Source organism: Haliotis rubra, unplaced genomic scaffold (genome assembly GCF_003918875.1).
Source record: "Haliotis rubra isolate DU_JTF1 unplaced genomic scaffold, ASM391887v1 Scf418, whole genome shotgun sequence".
Taxonomy (NCBI): domain Eukaryota; kingdom Metazoa; phylum Mollusca; class Gastropoda; order Lepetellida; family Haliotidae; genus Haliotis; species Haliotis rubra.
Window position 1 is genome coordinate 539,360 of NW_025767100.1, and position 19,824 is coordinate 559,183.

The 19,824-nt window shown below is 43.8% G+C and overlaps 1 protein-coding gene across 3 annotated transcripts; it reads left to right on the top strand.

Annotated features, from left to right (window-relative positions):
• The first annotated feature begins 5,536 nt into the window (after positions 1–5,536).
• LOC124288428 lies at positions 5,537–17,801 on the top strand. 3 transcript variants are annotated; one of them, XM_046724947.1, is made up of 7 exons: positions 5,537–5,690; positions 7,281–7,337; positions 13,975–14,094; positions 14,376–15,132; positions 15,598–15,767; positions 15,985–16,914; positions 16,971–17,801. In XM_046724947.1, exons 1-6 carry the CDS (start codon positions 5,672–5,674, stop codon positions 16,899–16,901), a joined length of 2,040 nt encoding a protein of 679 aa, XP_046580903.1. In that variant the 5' UTR covers positions 5,537–5,671; the 3' UTR covers positions 16,902–16,914; positions 16,971–17,801. The 3 variants fall into 3 exon arrangements, with proteins under 3 accessions (XP_046580903.1, XP_046580902.1, XP_046580904.1); XM_046724946.1 differs by having other exon boundaries at positions 15,985–17,801; XM_046724948.1 differs by lacking the exon at positions 5,537–5,690 and adding an exon at positions 6,686–6,771 and having other exon boundaries at positions 15,985–17,801.
• The last annotated feature ends 2,023 nt before the right edge of the window (positions 17,802–19,824 follow it).

Here is a 19,824-nt window from a genome sequence, read left to right on the forward strand (position 1 = left end):
CACAATGTGTGGAGCCCATTTCTGGTGTCCTCGCCGTGATATTGCTGGAATATTGCTAGAAGGTCCGACCAGTTCTTGTTCCTCATAGAGCCAGTGGGGTGGGATGTAAAGCCGTTTTAAACTTTACAGTAACCACACAAAGTTGTAAAGGGTGGAGGATACCAGTAATTGGCTTCACACTTTGTAGCTTCAGCGTGCCTTCAGCGTGATGATCTACCGCTTGAACCGTTTGACCACCCAACTTAGTCCTGATGACCGACTGACCATGTATTCACCTGCATGTATGACATAGTATTCCATCTCATGTTTCAGGCGCCGGGTATTCAGAATGCAACAGGGGAAATCTCTCGCCATTCACCATGGCGACAAGCGCGCAGAACACTGCGGACACAAGTGAAGGTAACTCTGGTAACTTCCGGTCCTGATTATGACACGTGTATGGAGCGATATTGCTGCTGCAGTCGATTATACTGGCCGTGTTTTCATATACAGCGTTTCATATCTCATTTTCTTTATGAAAAATGCCCCGGACAGCTTCTAATTTGTGTCCGTTGATTAGCTACCCAATCAAATTAAATTGGTTGTTGATTTCAAGTGAGCAGCGACAGAGACTGGTGATACCCAAGATCGCGACATTACACCCGCGAAGGTTTGACAGGCGTTTAGGGTCATGGGTAGGGGGTCTTATATCTAGGGTGCAGGGTCTAGAATCTAGGGTCCAGGGACCAGGGTCTAATGTCTACGGTCAGGGTCCAAGGTCCAGGATCTAGGGTTGAGGGTCCAGGGTCTAGGATCTAGAGTCCAGGGACCAGGGTAAATCTAGTCATAAGATAAATTGCTACACTGGATTAGACAGGATGCTTGTGGTATCACGTATTGTATTAACGGGATGTAACATTTTCTCCTCCATCTTATCGTCAGGGAACCAAATTTGTGACATTTCTGAATATCTGATTCATGACTGCAAATACTTTCGCAAGAGACATTCTTTTCTTCAGCAAGATCCAACTTTAAGTCAATGCGGGTTAACATGTCTAAATGTCGTTCCGGCTAGGTTTCGGGTACACTGTACGTGACCGTGGTTGGCAGGTGCACGGTGGATCGGTGATATGGCGCATGTGTTGGATGGTGTTCCTCAGTATCGGTCAGTGTGACGTTACACGGGCATACCACCTCCCTGGACATCCGAGTCGCCACTCACGTCTCATTCAATTCACCTGTAAGACAGGATCCCTGGGAATCTGATAAAGATACTGTAAACTCGTGACAATAGTTCCTGAACTGACGACTTTTGTGATATTTGAACAAATCAATCGAATCGCATGTCTCTCTAAAACATTGATTTCACGTGTGTGTGATCCATTCTCAATACATGGTAGTGTCTTAGTACGAAACAAGCCACTCCTGTTGGCAACACGACTCGCCCTCGATGTATACACCGCGGAGGAGTGGTTGGTGATATTGATGTCATTATTTACCGTTATGTGTTTAAAGACGAGGATGTTATATCCATACAATAATGACCATTCTCACCTTGACAACAACATTGAACACAACAACACACTCGCGTTATACCGGGGTTGCTTGTTTTATAGTGAAATACCAGGCCGCAGATGCAGAATACAGACTGCAAATTCCTGTTTAATCCCATAATTAATTGCATCAAAATATTCATATAATCGATGTAATGAGAAAATACACGAAATTTAGACAAAAAACATTAAAGTAATCGTTCGATTTTTGAAAGAAACTTCAGACAACGGTAAAATATCGAACGAAATTTAATAATTGTAATAAACTTGAAATAACGAAACGAAAATCGATACAATAAAAATATAATCAAAAATATATCCTGAAAGATCGAAGAAAACAGACGAATAATTAAAATATCAAGAACTTTCGGTTACAGAGAAAGGTATTTCCTGAAGACACACTGAACAATCTGCCGTAGTGTGACAGAGCAGTGTTATCTTAGCTTGTCAGATCACATGTTTCCATATTTCTTGACCTGTAAAGTTGATATCATTAATGATACAACTACGTGAGAAGATATGAACTTTGTGTTTCACAAGATGAGATAACATTATGTTTAACAATTACAAGACAAACGTTCTAAATTTTAAGCATTTTCTCCTAAACATTTCGTTCTCTGTAAACGAGAGTCTGAGGTAGACTAAAATGAGTCCCGGCTCACATGTCCAAAGGGAGATATCGACTTATGCCGTCTATAAATACATTACAAATTGTATTGTGTAATATTTTTAGGATGAGTATGTTTTAATATTACAAAATGTCACATTTGTTGTTATATACTTTACATGTTTATGTGAGACTTTGGAATTCTTAGCAATAAAGTACTACTACTCAGGTGGCAGCCAATGCTGTATGTTACAACCGTGCGTAAAGATTTTCAAGTGATCATGCTCCGTCCAGCTGTAGGCGCATATGTTCGCCATGCAGTGTTGGCACCTCTTGTCAAGTAGTATTCCAGTATTAAAGGATTAAGAAGATAGTCATCCTTTGTTGGGTGCACGGTCATGTTCCCAGCGATAACGCAACGGTGCTGTGATTCCTGTTGGACACGTAGTTTATGAAAACAGGGACCCGTTCCACAAAGCGATATTAGCACTATGATGATCGTAAGCCTATGTTGAAGTATGGGAGTTACGGTCACCTTAGAGCAAAGATCAATTTGTAGAACGGGGCACAGGAGCAGGACATTGTGTTTATTGACAACGTATTTTAGCCAGACACTCATCACGTCAAACCTTCAGTTTTAGGGGAGGTTGTGGTTTTAGTTAACTTATTTGCTCAAGGTGACACAAGAAAGTGAAATTCCACCTCACAATTATTAAACATGAAATTAAGACGAGGACTTTCAGGATCTCCAGTGACATAATCTCTCAATGACGAATCATTCCTTTAGAATACGTATCTGCCGCTCTTTACAAGATGTATAGACAGGTACCAGTTTAATCTTGAACGAGGATGTATAGACAAATACCAGTTTAATCTTGAACGAGGATGTATAGACAAATACCAGTTTAATCTTGAACTGGCGTTTTTGTGGAGATAACAAAACGTGACCTGACGTATTTCCAAGCTTAATCAGCATTGATATATTTTGAGTTAGTTCCTGATTTACGCAGGATGTTGAACAACGGAAACTGTTACCCTACCCGCAAGATATGCATGTCCGGGATGTTTCAGGCTTGACTGTGAGTTACCTGAGTTGCGCAGTAAATGTGTGTGTATTTCTACACGTTCCGTGTTTTGAGATACATTCGGTCCAGTAGATGTGGTAGAGTCCTCAGTCTTTCAATATTTTTTAGTTTCATTTTGGTAACATGAACAAGGGAGGCAGTTCTGTAGATGTACACCCTCTTTGCTGCTGGACGTGTCAATCTGGATACCGGCACCAGTCGTGTATCTAGTTCTACAAGAGTATCATTCAATGTAATACTGACTGACTGAGTTTAGTTTTACGCCGCTTTTAGCAATATTCCAAATATCACGGCGGGGACACCAGAAATGGGCTTAAACATTGTGTTGGGGAATCGAACCCGGGCCTTCGGCGTGACGAAAGCTTTAAACTAGACTACCCCACCGCCCCTCAATGTAATAAAGTTTGATAAATAACGCTGTATATACATAGAACTATCTCTCTTGTCTTATCTTTTGCATAAGTGGTACCTCGGTGGTTCTAAGAGTAGGTAATGAGTGTTTCTTCTAACGGAAGTCTGTGTTAGAAAAGACTTCAGACGTCCCTTTAATCATTGAAGGGGTCAACTAATCTCGACTGTGCGACCAGTTCATGTCTCTGAGCTCGATAAGGACGTCTGGCAATTGCTAGTTCCAGCACGCCGGACAGGTTATGATCATTATACAGGGAGTTTCTATTGACCTTTGTGACCAGTCTAAGTAAACCTAGACTCAGTATTATTCGTTACACTGCTGTACTGACCTTTGTGTTTGCAGGATTCTGTGCTCAGTGTGAGGACGTGTTGGGCAAGGTGAAGGTCAGGAGTCAGGAGTCCTGCTTCCTGTGTATGGACATTGCCGTCACCGTCCTTAACAACAAACCCAACAAAAAACAGGTTTGATACCTTTGTATCTGTTGTCTGATGATAGTAACACAGAGATGATACACCTATATTTCACGTCATGACAATACGTCCTTATTCCGTTACACTTACAGACATGTACGTGCACATGCAGAGAACCCGGATCAAGACAAATGTCTAACGTCTCCCATAGCAACTTTCCTCACGTCATATATACAAGCATTGCAAAACATTGCCTTCCTCGAAACAAATTATCCCGGAGACATAGAATGCTATCAATTGATAGTCGTCGCCATTTTGAATGAAGTCACGCTTTCGTGAGGTCTCGTTGCATGTGTTACTAACTTTAATGGTAACAAAATATTTGACAAGTAACTAAAGTGTAAGCATTCAGTGATTCATTGTACTGTAAGACCATTCGAGTGCAGGTTAATCTGATCCGTATTCGATTAGTCACTGCCGGCGTTATACACCTCGGACATTGCTTTCTGCAGCGTAAAATACAAGTACTAATTCTCTAAAAATCGTGTAGATTGTAACCCTTTATGACCTTGACCTTTATATTGAACCAGGTGAAGGAAGAGAGGAAGAAGGAGAGGGTAAACAAGTCGGAGGAACTTGTCAAGAAGGTGACTGCATTGAGGAACTCCAAGGGAGGGATCCTTCTCGTGCACATCACGGGTCTTGATAGAGGAGACAGGTTTCTGGGATACTTTGACGAATTTGTGGATGAGAAGTTGAATAAGCTGATTGAAGACGGGAAGCAGTTTGTGGATACGTACAGCCGGGTGTGGTTGTCTGACAAACCTGAATTTGGAACGGCGAACAGCTTCGTGTGTCTGACTGTGAAATCCTCCTCCAGCATATCTACAACCGACTTCAAGACGAAGATACCTCTAGACAGTGCTATCGAGAATCCTTCAACAATAAACATTCTGTCCCTTCTTGCCCAAAGAAGGACGTTCTCCGACCGAGACCCTCAGATCAGAGGTAATATCCAAAATCTCGCGCAGCTCAACGAGAGCCGGAATATACAGCTCAAGGCATTCTTGCTTGAATCCAAAAAACGTGAGGAACTTCTGAAGGACGTCGGTTTGTTGTGTGAATACATCTGGAAGGACCTGAGGCTCCGGGAGTACATCAGTGCCTTCACCAAGGTCGAATCGGGGGGATCATTTTTTCTTGGAATCGAAGAAAGGGAATTGGGATCCAAACAAGGAGACTATTACACGAAGGTCGTGCACGTCCACGGTATTCCTCTGCCAGGCAATCTCCACGGCCCTCTGAAAGACAAGATACACGAGGTTGTGAATCAGAACATCCTCATCTACAACTTCGACGGAGTAAAGGTTCCAATTCCGTCCAATTTCGTCCACGTTGCTTTCCATAACGCCAGTGAGCACACTCGGAACAACAACGAAAACGCCGGCGACGACGTCTCTGTCGTCGAAGTCTCCGTCAAACAGACAACTGGGATCGTGTTTTACGAGAACTCCGGTCCTAAGTCATTTCGGCTGGTGAAGAATAGTATTGTCCCCGTGGATGGGAGGAGGTGGTTTAAGATGATCAGAAAACTCACAGAAAGTTTCAAACACAAGAAGTAGAAGATGGCAGGATGTGGTCCAGGTTAGTACCATAATCATACAATAACACCCCGTCAGTACAGACCCTGTTAATCCAGAGCATCAAGAAGACAATTGAATCTGGGCGCATATTATATACGAAGTAACAACATCCGTACCCTTCATTCGTTAAAGAGAAATCTTGTGAATCTGCCTGTCTCGCAGTCCCAGAACCATATTATTGTCCCTACAGCCTATCCCTCCTTGTAGTGCTAAAGCTCTAAATGAAGCAAGTCTAGATTTCCCCAAGTTCCGAATGTCTGGTCTCCCTGGGGCTCCTTTTCAATTAAAATGGGTATATTTGTTACAATCAAAATTAGATATATTCAGAGACTTTAGTCTGGAATCGGGGCTGTTTCACATGGAATTCTGCTGTCCGTTTTAAAGAGGTTTCACTCTACTTATTTCTTTTACTGATGATACCTACTTATACTAAGTGGCCATAGGTGCTTTGCAGCTTTTCTACACAGTGTAAGAATTAGCTTGTCGTGGGTTCGAATCCAGTATTCGTGTCGATCATGGCTTGATTTACCATGACCATGAACATCCTCATGGGCTTATGTGTTTCAGACTTTATGTTTACGGAAATTGGTCAGTGAGTCCTGTTTTGACGAAACATTGCATGATTCGAATCCATACGATGTGCGAATCGTGTTCTTGTTGTACCCTGCTTTATGGAATTGTATTATGTCAATACCGTGAAGGTCCGGGTTAGAATGAACCTTCAGTAACCCATGCTTGTCGTAAGAAGCGACTAACGGGATCGGATGGTCAGGCTCGCTGACTTGGTTGACACATGTCATCGGAATATTGCTTAGTGCAGCGTAAAACTAAACTCTCTCACTCACTATTATGTCAAACTTACCTGCAACCTCTAGCTGCCTTAAACTGAAACACAAACCCGGACCCACTCGCTTCTGCATGTAATTTGACCCGTCCCACGGTGATGTCACAATGACCCCCAGTGATCCGTGCCAATCCCTGCTGAACGAGGGGTAGAGTTACAGTCACGTGATGATAAATCATACAAGTCTTTCTTGTTGTGTCTCAAGTGGGTCACGCTGATCCACAGAGTGGGAATATAGGTAGGGACGTGTTTGGCGTTGTTGAAAAACGATAATTCTATTATCATGATTTTAAATTAACAAAAATAGTCCAGCATCTCTCCAGTCTTACACATGGCCATAATTAAACTTCTATGACAGGCGGTTTCTTCTTATTACAATAATTATCTGCCATGATAGATTAGCTTTAGTTACATGAAAGTTTCGTAGTCCTTCACTTATTGTGAGTATTATATTTGTTTGATTTGGTTCAAATGTTGAAATTCTCGATTCGACGTTCAGTTTAAACCCATGGTTACTAAAGTATTATAAACTATTAATGTTATAGTTTTTATTATGATTTAAATATATTTTATCATGATTCCGTTTTTGATTTTTTACCTGGTATAATCAGATATTCTTATAATGGCTTTAATGACGAATGTTAGCATAAGATCTTTGACGAGTGTAACAATAATCAACTGACTAGTGTTGCCACGGTTTTTATGACAGTGATGATGGTTGTTACTATAGATACATGTTTGTTCCAGTGAGACAGGACTCAGGGGACGACGTCCTGGAGCCTGGTTTTATCGTCGACATGACAGGTACGTCTAGCGGTCCACATGACAGGTACGTCTAGCGGTCCACATGACAGGTATGTCTAGCGGTCCACATGACAGGTATGTCTAGCGGTCCACATGACAGGTACGTGTCTAGCGGTCGACATGACAGGTACGTCTAGCGGTCGACATGACAGGTATGTCTAGCGGTCGACATGACAGGTACGTCTAGCGGTCCACATGACAGGTATGTCTAGCGGTCCACATGACAGGTACGTCTCTAGCGGTCCACATGACAGGTACCTCTATGGGTCGACATGACAGGTACGTCTAGCGGTCCACATGGCAGGTACGTCTAGCGGTCCACATGACAGGTACGTCTAGCGGTCCACATGACAGGTACGTCTCTAGCGGTCGACATGACAGGTACGTCTAGCGGTCGACATGACAGGTACGTCTAGCGGTCCACATGACAGGTACGTCTAGCGGTCGACATGACAGGTATGTCTAGCGGTCGACATGACAGGTACGTCTAGCGGTCCACATGACATGTACGTCTAGCGGTCCACATGACAGGTACGTCTAGCGGTCGACATGACAGGTACGTCTAGCGGTCGACATGACAGGTACGTCTAGCGGTCGACATGACAGGTACGTCTCTAGCGGTCGACATGACAGGTATGTCTAGCGGTCGACATGACAGGTACGTCTAGCGGTCGACATGACAGGTACCTCTAGCGGTCGACATGACAGGTATGTCTAGCGGTCAGAATGTGTAGGTACGTCTAGCGGTCGACATGACAGGTACGTCTGGCGGTCAGAATGTGTAGGTACGTCTAGCGGTCGACATGACAGATACCTCTAGCGGTCGACATGACAGGTATGTCTAGCGGTCAGAATGTGTAGGTACGTCTAGCGGTCGACATGACAGGTACGTCTAGCGGTCAGAATGTGTAGGTACGTCCAGCGGTCGACATGACAGGTACGTCTAGCGGTCAGAATATGTAGGTACGTCTAGCGGTCGACATGACAGGTATGTCTAGCGGTCAGAATGTGTAGGTACGTCTAGCGGTCGACATGACAGGTACCTCTAGCGGTCGACATGACAGGTATGTCTAGCGGTCAGAATGTGTAGGTACGTCTAGCGGTCGACATGACAGGTACGTCTGGCGGTCAGAATGTGTAGGTACGTCTAGCGGTCGACATGACAGATACCTCTAGCGGTCGACATGACAGGTATGTCTAGCGGTCAGAATGTGTAGGTACGTCTAGCGGTCGACATGACAGGTACGTCTAGCGGTCAGAATGTGTAGGTACGTCCAGCGGTCGACATGACAGGTACGTCTAGCGGTCAGAATATGTAGGTACGTCTAGCGGTCGACATGACAGGTATGTCTAGCGGTCAGAATGTGTAGGTACGTCTAGCGGTCGACATGACAGGTACCTCTAGCGGTCGACATGACAGGTATGTCTAGCGGTCAGAATGTGTAGGTACGTCTAGCGGTCGACATGACAGGTACGTCTAGCGGTCAGAATGTGTAGGTACGTCTAGCGGTCGACATGACAGGTACGTCTAGCGGTCAGAATATGTAGGTACGTCGAGCGGTCGACATGACAGGTATGTCTAGCGGTCAGAATGTGTAGGTACGTCTAGCGGTCGACATGACAGGTACGTCTAGCGGTCTACATGACAGGTACGTCTAGCGGTCGACATGACAGGTACGTCTAGCGGTCAGAATGTGTAGGTACGTCTAGCGGTCGACATGACAGGTACGTCTAGCGGTCAGAATGTGTAGGTACGTCTAGCGGTCGACATGACAGGTACGTCTAGCGGTCTACATGACAGGTACGTCTAGCGGTCCACATGACAGGTATGTCTAGCGGTCGACATGACAGGTACGTGTCTAGCGGTCGACATGACAGGTACGTCTCTAGCGGTCTACATGACAGGTATGTCTAGCGGTCGACATGACAGGTACGTCTAGCGGTCGACATGACAGGTACCTCTAGCGGTCGACATGACAGGTATGTCTAGCGGTCAGAATGTGTAGGTACGTCTAGCGGTCGACATGACAGGTACGTCTGGCGGTCAGAATGTGTAGGTACGTCTAGCGGTCGACATGAGAGATACCTCTAGCGGTCGACATGACAGGTATGTCTAGCGGTCAGAATGTGTAGGTACGTCTAGCGGTCGACATGACAGGTACGTCTAGCGGTCAGAATGTGTAGGTACGTCCAGCGGTCGACATGACAGGTACGTCTAGCGGTCAGAATATGTAGGTACGTCTAGCGGTCGACATGACAGGTACGTCTAGCGGTCAGAATGTGTAGGTACGTCTAGCGGTCGACATGACAGGTACCTCTAGCGGTCGACATGACAGGTATGTCTAGCGGTCAGAATGTGTAGGTACGTCTAGCGGTCGACATGACAGGTACGTCTAGCGGTCAGAATGTGTAGGTACGTCTAGCGGTCGACATGATAGGTACGTCGAGCGGTCGACATGACAGGTATGTCTAGCGGTCAGAATGTGTAGGTACGTCTAGCGGTCGACATGACAGGTACGTCTAGCGGTCTACATGACAGGTACGTCTAGCGGTCGACATGACAGGTACGTCTAGCGGTCAGAATGTGTAGGTACGTCTAGCGGTCGACATGACAGGTACGTCTAGCGGTCTACATGACAGGTACGTCTAGCGGTCGACATGACAGGTACGTCTAGCGGTCAGAATGTGTAGGTGGTCCGTTCAGCGATATTCTGTACAACAAAGTGGAAGGCGCTGAAGCAAAAGCTGTATGCATGAAATAGAATGACCACGTCAACAACGTCAACGGTCGTTCAACGACGTCTTAAATTGCACTGTTTTATTTTCGATCACTTCACGGTGAAATTTCACCGTTCTATGTTGATATATATCTCGACCATTTCACCACCTAAGCTTCATTTCGGAAGTGACGTCATATCTCGTGTATTGTTACTGTACGTTCCAGCGTCATGGCGTTGGAATTCGGTGAAGGACGAATGTACGATGACATAGCATCTCAGTATTTCTCATATCAGAATACCTTGGATAATTGTGAGTCACGTAGTCACGGTTCCGACATCATTTAGACGTCCTGAAAGAAAGGTGTCCGGGCTATGGAGGTTATTGTATCAAACAGAAAAGTAGTTAGCTCACATGAACGGGTAGAAACCGCCTCGGTGGTGTAGCGGATAGAGCGTCTGTCAGGAGAGCGGAAGGTCGCTGGTTCGATTCTCGGTCGCGCTATACATAAATAGTTTGAAGTATTCCTTGTGGTTTCCGCCCTCGCGTTAAATATTATTAGATGGAACAAGACTGACTCAGACTATATCGTGACTTCATATCACTGTGACAACCATACTAAACTGCGTATCTCAGAGAGCTAGCACTATAAAATCAGACCAGACTAGTACTAGCAGCCTGTGTAGCCATAAGTGCAATTATATTGAATGTGTCTTTAAAATCTCAAGTAAAGTGTCATATCATCTAAATTGTCCGAACAGAGCTAAATGGGTCGGTGTAGACAAGGTCGCAAGTTTGTAGATGGTAGAGATAGATTATGTGCATGAGCTCATACTACTGGGCACAGTCCAAAACATGAATCCAAAGTAACCATGGTTACACGTTCCTTACTTTCATCCCGTTCTTAAACAGCTCACATACCCATGCGATAAAACCCCGTATATCCCAGTCGATGTATACTGTACATGTTTTGTTTTGTACTACTGTGTAAGTGACGTTGACGCGAGTCACACTGACGCCTCCTGTGTCGGTGGCGCGGTCTCCGGCAGGACGAGTGTCGTCATGAAGCCCAGCCTGTTAGCTACTTACGTATATTGAAGCGCCACCTGTCTGTCTGCAATACCACAGAACTAGCTCCGTCTCTGGTCAACGCGGTCATCACAGTGCGACGCTGGAATGTTTTCACCAAATCAAAGTGGTGATTCACCCCAAGTCTACAAATGTTGCCGATAGATCTGAAACACCCGAAAGTTTCTCAATGGTTGAAAATAATCCACTTAGTGGACCACCAAGCCTACAGAAGCAGAATAGAGGTTTAGCAGGCATTGATGATCCACTGCAGGTCGACAGGTGTTGATAAACAAGGGGGATACATACAATTTCTTTATTGCACCGACAGCGACATTTCCATGTAGATGCTTATGTTGTTATAGAGCGAGTAATGTACAGAAATGTCAAGTAGGAAGGTTTTATACAGGGAGATAATAGATGTTTAGTAATAGTCTGACGTTTAACGACAGATAAGGTTGAAAAAAGATTCCTGAATGCCATACCTAAAAGAATAAATAGGATTAGACAGGCAGGGTGAATACACAACGCCTTTAAGAAAGTATGAATGTAACTGTAATATTGTTACAAATGTAATGTTTGGGATTACAACGGCTTTCTCAGTAAAGTACCGATTCCAATACATTTTATTGGTTGAGTCCCATCCGGGATTCGAACCCGCACTCTCAGAGTCAGTCATCTAATCAGCCGTCTAACCCACCACTGTTTCCAGAAAATGGAAGTCTGATGGCTGGTAGTCCAGACCAGGTACTTTCTTTAAGTGGAAGCTGGTATGCATCCATGGCCGAAGCTATGAAAACACAATGCCATTCAGAGAGTGGTCAGATGTAACATATGTTATATTTGAATTTACACTTTCTGAGTAAAGTACAGATTGTAGTTCGTTTTAGGGATTGAGTCTCCTCCGGGATTCGAACCCAGACTCATGAACTACATTATATGACGTGCAAAACGAGTAAAGCAACAGGGTGGGTGATAAGGATAGGTTGATTGGAAGCCGGTATTGCCATGATTAGAATTATGACGTTGTTGTTGTACGAAACGGCTCAGGGCCTAGATTTTCGAAGCTCTCTTAGCGCTAAGAATGTCGTAAGTGCCATACATTAACATTAATTTACGACTATCTTAGTGCTAAAAGAGCTTCGAAAATCTAGGCCCTGAACCGTTTCGTACAACAACAACGTCATAATTCTAATCATGGTAATACCAGGGAACGGCAGCCAGTCAACGAGCCTGGGCCCCGTGTCACAGAGCTATCGTAGCGCTACGACTATCGTAAGTCTATGTTACAGTAGAGGAGGTATAAGTCTATGGCCTAGATTTTCGAAGCTGTCTTAGCGCTAAGATAGTCGTAAATTAATGTTAATGTATGGCACTTACGACATTCTTAGCGTTAAGAGAGCTTCGAAAATCTAGTGGCAGCACAGGAGGTACGACCGTCGTAGTGCCACGATAGCTTTGTGAAACTGGATCCGGGGCACCAGATCCATTGAGTCGTCTCTTATGTCTTGGCATAAGTTACTGCGACCTGGTTTAACCTGGAATTACCACGGGGGAGCATTCGGATGCTAAGTGTCTGAGCGGAGTGGATTACTTTGAATTCGAATTCAGTTGTATTGTGATTGCAAACGTCACACATATAAACGTATCGTGGTATGGTTGCCATTATCCGGCTGTATGGAAGTATTGTCCTCGTCCCCGCGACGTCGTGTAGGCAGAAAAACGCCTTTTAAAGAATCCGCCTCCGCTTTTGTACTCTTGTAGTTGAAGGTCAAGGGCATCGGGTAGTCACGTGTCGCCTCCAGTTTCGTAATAAGGAAATCTTTGGATTTGAAAAGTCCTGTTGTGAGATTTATCAGTAAAGAAAATATCCGTGAATACGTTGGCAGTCATGGACGTAATAACACTGACCTTGAACCTTGACCTTGGCGATATGACAGGAGTATGTATTAGCAGTTGTTAGCATCGCCCGAGATTTTCTGAATAATTGAACTATCGACGGAAGACCGCTGAATGCACTCAGAAGAACACACCCCGCCATCAGGTTTACACAACCGACTGCTGTAGACATACAGGTATTACACAGGGTCAGTCAAGTGACACGAGGACGAAACATACGAAATTCTCATAATTACACAGATTTCCCGTTATCTGCGTGTTTCTCTGTTTTGTGGCTTCCCCTGAATTTCCATGGTTTTTCATCAGTTTGAAAATTTAAATATTCGGTACTACAGCCAAGATCTGAACCCGAGGAGGCTCCACTCAGGCTCGCGTCACGCGCTCACCCCAGTGACACTCCCACTTGACCCGACATGTTCCTGGTTTCCAATGCGTAGTAACAGGTTCCTCAATAAATGTAGAAGGAAGTGTGTGCCTATCATAACGGGTCATTGTGTTTATAACACACAGACGGACATCACCAACAGTGATTATCCATTTCAGAAGAATTTCGTTTGATTTTGTATTCAAATGGGTCCTGCAGTTATAAACATAGGTACATGTATATGTTGTGTTTCCTGTTGTCACAGAGTGAGTGAGTTAAATTTTACTCCGCTTTTAGCAATGTCACGGCGAGGGACACAAGGTGGGCTTCACACAATGTACCATGAATGGAATAGAACCCAGGCCTTCGGCGTAAAGAGTGAACCCTTGAACCATTGGGCTACCCCGCGCCCCTCCCGTTGGTACTGATGTGTGGGTCGGCATGGGGTGCCATTCCTTCCACATGCACATGGCGACTGTTGTAAAACGGACACTTCTCGAAAATGTGATCGTGTTTCGATTTGCTATTTATGATGGTATATACTGTGCTTATATAAATTCTGCTAATGGTCTCAGCTTTTTGTTTCAGCTCGCGTCAAGGAGGAGAACTGCCGCGATTTCGATCTCCCCAGCAATGATCCATTCCTGCCGAATCTACACCAAATCGGGAAGTCCCTGGACGACATTGCCAGTCACTTAACGCCCAAAGGTCGGTCACTCACTCACTCACTCACTCTACATATAAATATCCGAAGTTTCAGTAAAATTGTTTTGTATTTTTGGCGACATGGAAATTTAATAACTCGCTCAGTAGAGAAGGGGTAAATCTGATTCGTTTCTCTCTTAATCATCACAAGGGTACTTCAGCGCCTTGAGCATGCACTAGTTGCGTGGATATGTGCGCTATATAAATATCCTATAATAAATATTATCCATATGTTTGAGTAACCCACCTGTTAAATTGCTGATCGTTACTGTGGATAATTGCAGGTGGTGTGAGCTTTTACCCCCGGAACATGAGAAGGAATCCTTCTGAACTGGTAAAGAATCTGTGCTCTCGGATAGAGGAGAGCTATGGCTCGGATCAGCAGAGTTTGGTGTATCTGGCTAACTCGCTCTCCGTCACCATCAATATCCCCGTCCACAAGGTCCCTTGTGAGGTCGTCTGTGACGTATGTATCGTGTCACAAAGTGCACCTGTCGTCGTGGTGACGCTCGTCAAGCAATATCCTGAAGCCCTGATGGAATATAATCTCCTGATTACCAAGGGGTTAGTGTCTCGGGTTCGTAACTTTACCGATGAACACTTCAGTGCCCTGTACGGTGTTCTTCAGGAGAGTGACGTTGTGTCCGACGCCTCCTTCCAGGACGCCATCGAGAGAATCAAGTCCAGTTCCTCTTCTTTCTGTATTCCTGACTCGCTGAGTATGAACGATGACAAATTTCGGAACATCCTGAAAGCCCTAGCTGCTTCAATAGCTTTGTCCAAGGCAGTACAGGCGACCAAGTCGTCCTCAACAGAAGCTGTGGATGAGGCAAACTTTGAGGACGAACAGGACCTTTGGTTTCTTACAAAGGATCAGTTTGTGTTGCTAACGGAGAATATTGACACCTCTGGCATGGTAGTGGTATGGGCATCCCAACATACGGGTTCTAGCACGCTCCTGATGGAGGTCGCGAGCAGACTCCAACAGAGTGGGAACACGTTATTGGTGTCGGGGTCAGAGGTCGTATGCAAATCTGCAAGGTGAGCATTGACAGTTCTATGGCGGACTCACTTGTGACACCCTGATATCACGACTACTGCGTTCGTTTGTTCGTTCGTTCGTTCGCTCGCTCGCTCATCCATCCATCCATTCATTCATTCATTCATTCATTCATTTCATTCATTTCGTTCGTTCGCTCATCCATCCATCCATTCATTCATTTATTTCGTTAGTTCGTTCGTTCGCTCATCCATTCATTCTTTTATCTAAGGCTGAATTTGTGTAAACTGCCGATGAAAACCCTGGCCCCGATTTCTCGAAACATGATTAAGCAGGATGGAGTGCACTTCACTGCGCCAAATTCCCAAAACTGAATTGACTGTCGCAGATGCAAGATATTACTCCGTTGATACAGATTTAAACTTGATGACTGAAATAACCACAACAAACACACAGAATCTGTACACAGTGAAACAGGTACATGAAACCACTGTCCATTGTTTCAGGAGCAACCAGGTATGTCACCGGGTTTTGAGCAGTACAGACTTCCTGCAGCTGCAGGCAGATACCGGCGGGGTGTTGGCCGACCTTGAGCACATTGTTGCCGAGGATGTCCCCGAGGCGATGTTGCACGACGCCCGGAAGTGCCATGTGTGGCTCTGTTTGAAGGTCAAAGGTGACACGACGGGAATAGGGGGACGTTCAGTCTACTTGAATGCATAATAACTTTGAGTATCAATTTAGAATTACTAAAATGTGTTTTAGATTGAAAGTATATTTTTGTTGTTCATTAAACTTCATTTTAATTCACATAAAAATCACAAATATAAATCACAGTCGAGTGTACGTCAATGTGACATGTGCATGTGACATTTCGTCTTTCGTATGTTCAGAAAGTACAACTCCGAAAGTCAGCGCTCCGTTGCCGAGGGCACCTGTCTATGTATCAACGAACGGCGCCACCCCCTCCAGACCCGGGCCAGCTGCGACGGTGGCAGGAAAAGACCCCGTTCACATCATCACCATCAACTTCGACCTCCCTGTCGACTCCATGGACGCCTGGGTTTACGACTTCACCGTTGTCACGGCCAGCAACAAGAAGATCATTGTGGCCATAGACAAACCGAACTGCAGGATCAAAGGTTTCCGTAGAGAAGACGGGGAAATACAAACCAGCTACCTGTCTATGGACAAAGACACTACGGGGATTACAAATATCGACGACAGGGTGGCACTCACTGTCCCCAAGTCTCGCCTCATCCGGGTCATCGAAGTCCTACCTGACCTTCACCCTCATAGTATCATTCACACTCAGAGACGTTACTATGACATCGCGACTTTAGGCTTCCAGAAGATGGCGGTGAGTGCCCCACTTGATGGCCGGCCTTGTGTCGACATCATTGACTACAGCGGGAACATTCTCAAATCCATTGCCACCGACACCGAGGGTCAGAATTTATTCAACCATCCTCTCACCGTCCAGACCATCTTCCCTAATAAGATTCTTGTTTATGATAAGCAGAACGGCGCCATTGTTTGCGTGTCAGAACGAGGCCAGTTGTTGTTCAGATATATTCAGGAGAAGAGACTTGAAAATCCGTGTGGGATGACTGTGACGCCGGCCGGCGACATCCTCGTGGCCGACTCTAGACAACAACTTGTAGTCCATCTGAGCGAAGAAGGGAAGTTCGTGAGGAACATACTGACCCGCCGTGACATTGTCTTCCCCTACCGCCTCTGTTGCGACGATACGGGGGTGCTCTATGCTGCTTCACATTACAAGGAGGTCAGACTGTTCGAGTTTAAGTGATTCGTTGCAACAACGAGACCTCCATGAAACAAATCAACATGTATGCGTTTAAGTGATGTGTTGCAACAAGGAGACCTTCGCAGAACATATAAAAAAGTGTTTAAGTGATGTTTTGCAACAAGGAGACCTCAGACTGTACTTTAATGAACACTGCTGATGAAAAGCAAGACATACTTCAAGCATCGTTCATGTCAACATCGCAGATCTCCGCCCAGTTGTCACACCGTAATACATCTGTCGTTGTGTATGATATTGTTAACCAGTCGTGTGATCCCGGTTCAAGGCGGTTCAAGGTTTGTGGTATAATGTATACGGTATAGTGTTATGATAAGATTACCTATTGATGCAAAGGTAATATGTATTTAATGTTCAGTCTCTGCACCCGAAACCGAAACTGAAAACCCTTTACGTGGACACACGAAACTGTGAATCATTTATAATACTTTAGTTGACATTGTTGACGTCAATCATCATTGAGATAATAGTCTAACTTTACTCGCTCTATCGTTGTCAATCACTGAGATAATTGTCTAACTTTACTAGCTCTATCGTTGTCAATCATTGAGATAATAGTCTAACTTTACTAGCTCTATCGTTGTCAATCATTGAGATAATAGTCTAACTTTACTCGCTCTATCGTTGTCAATCATTGAGATAATAGTCTAACTTTACTAGCTCTATCGTTGTCAATCATTGAGATAATAGTCTAACTTTACTCGCTCTATCGTTGTCAATCATTGAGATAATAGTCTAACTTTACTAGCTCTATCGTTGTCAATCATTGAGATAATAGTCTAACTTTACTAGCTCTATCGTTGTCAATCATTGAGATAATAGTTTAACTTTACTAGCTCTATCGTTGTCAATCATTGAGATAATAGTCTTACTTTACTATCTCTATCGTCAATCATTGAGATAATAGTCTAACTTTACTAGCTCTATCGTTGTCAATCATTGAGATAATAGTCTAACTTTACTAGCTCTATCATTATCAATCATTGAGATAATAGTCTAACTTTACTCGCTCTATCGTTGTCAATCATTGAGATAATAGTCTAACTTTACTAGCTCTATCGTTGTCAATCATTGAGATAATAGTCTAACTTTACTAGCTCTATCGTTGTCAATCATTGAGATAAAATAGTCTAACTTTACTAGCTCTATCGTTGTCGAGATGTCGACGTGAAGAGTTTTAGGTCATTCATCATCTTTACAATGTAGTACAGAATAGAAACAATGTGTTCACATTTACATAAAACTTTTCATAATTTTGAAGATATTACTTGACGATTGCTGAAAATGCAAGATTTGACAATTAAGATCCCGCTAACCTATTTTATTTGACAATGCATCTAGCAGTGCTACTGGGTGTGAGTGTTTAGGATAATATTTGACGTTTTTATATGTGTGGTTGTTAGTGTGTTTGAGTAACTCAATATGGGTATGTGTTTGAGTGTCATTCTAGAAGTTGGTGGTTTTGAGATGACAAGACTTTATGGATGATCAACTTCTTCATGGCGACGTTTCGGTATAGATTCTTATAACGTTTTGATCATCCATAAAATCTTGTCATCGCAATAAAGGTAGGTGTGATAGGCGTGTTCCTGTATCGACACTTGAATGACATGGGTTCGATTCCTCTTCAATTTGATATATCTATCCAAGGTCACCTTTTCTTGATATAGAGTCAGCTACGGTTATAACGAGCATGCAGGCACTGCTAACATTAGTTCGTTACACACATTCTGACTTATTTATAGAGCAGGTGCCCGCAACAAAAGCAAGTTCGTGATATCAGTTCGTTGTAAACGTGTTTGTGATAACCCTAGTTTACTGTAACTATATTAAAACATAAGTCAATTGCTTAGGGTAATCATGTTTTTTCGCCGCTTTTAACAATATTCCAACATCTTGTCGCCGGACACCATAAATTGTGCATTGTACATTATATTCATGCAGGGATTTTAAACGGTCGTAAAGATCAACCGTTCTGATCACTCGTACCACCCTTTATGCACCGTTAAGAGTTGCGTGACTTACTGTTCATATTGAAACGCTTGATCGTTTATTATGGGTCCTAATCTAGATTTGTTATGATCTATATATAAGCAAAATACCCTTGCAACAAAATGATTGGGGGACTTGGATCGGTCTCTGATCACTCACAAAGAATGTAGATCACTAGAGAATGGACATTTTTCTCATCCAGTGTGCAATGTACTTCCATGTAACAGCAAAGTGAGATGTCTCACTGGCTGCACACAATGCATGAATTATACAACCACACCCTTTACCACAATATATGCGGAGTTGATCTTCTTGAAGGATGTGCTAAACTCGGAGCCAGATTCCCACACTTTATGATAGTCAGTGCCAGCCTTGTCGCAGATCTCACTTTGTTGTAAACTTGTACGACCTTGTTCACGTGACCTGCGTCCTGTGGATGACATCCCGTACAATAGTGGAAACGTTGTTAAAAGCGCGGCGTAAAACTGTATTAACTCATTCGACTTCATCGGGGCAGTTATCTGTCCTTCTCTCACTCCATGCAACGCTAGACAAGGAATATGATTCAACATACAGTCTGTCTAACACCTTTGTGAAGAATTTGCACATACGATGCGGATAACGCGGAACCTTCTAATGAAATACCACCTTGTTTTCAAGAATTATTGATGCGCTTTTATATTTATAGGTGTAGTTACCTTGTGTTCTGATATATACTTGTTTGAAAGTTTGTTGCATATATTTGATCTGTACCAAACAAATTGTTAAAATATTTTCAAATTTTTATTGATTACTTTTGTAATAAAAATGTTACAAACAACTGTTGCTTTTGTTATAATGTTGTTGCATATACAACACCTACAGCCGCTACTTCTACTACTACTACTACTACTACTACTACTACTACTACTACTAC

Bases quoted from the DNA above. Each gene is read 5' to 3' on its own strand.
- LOC124288428 (XM_046724946.1), top strand. The intron at 14,095-14,375 runs GTCGGTCACTCA...GGATAATTGCAG, and splicing joins CAGTCACTTAACGCCCAAAG to GTGGTGTGAGCTTTTACCCC. The intron at 15,133-15,597 runs GTGAGCATTGAC...CCATTGTTTCAG, and splicing joins GTCGTATGCAAATCTGCAAG to GAGCAACCAGGTATGTCACC.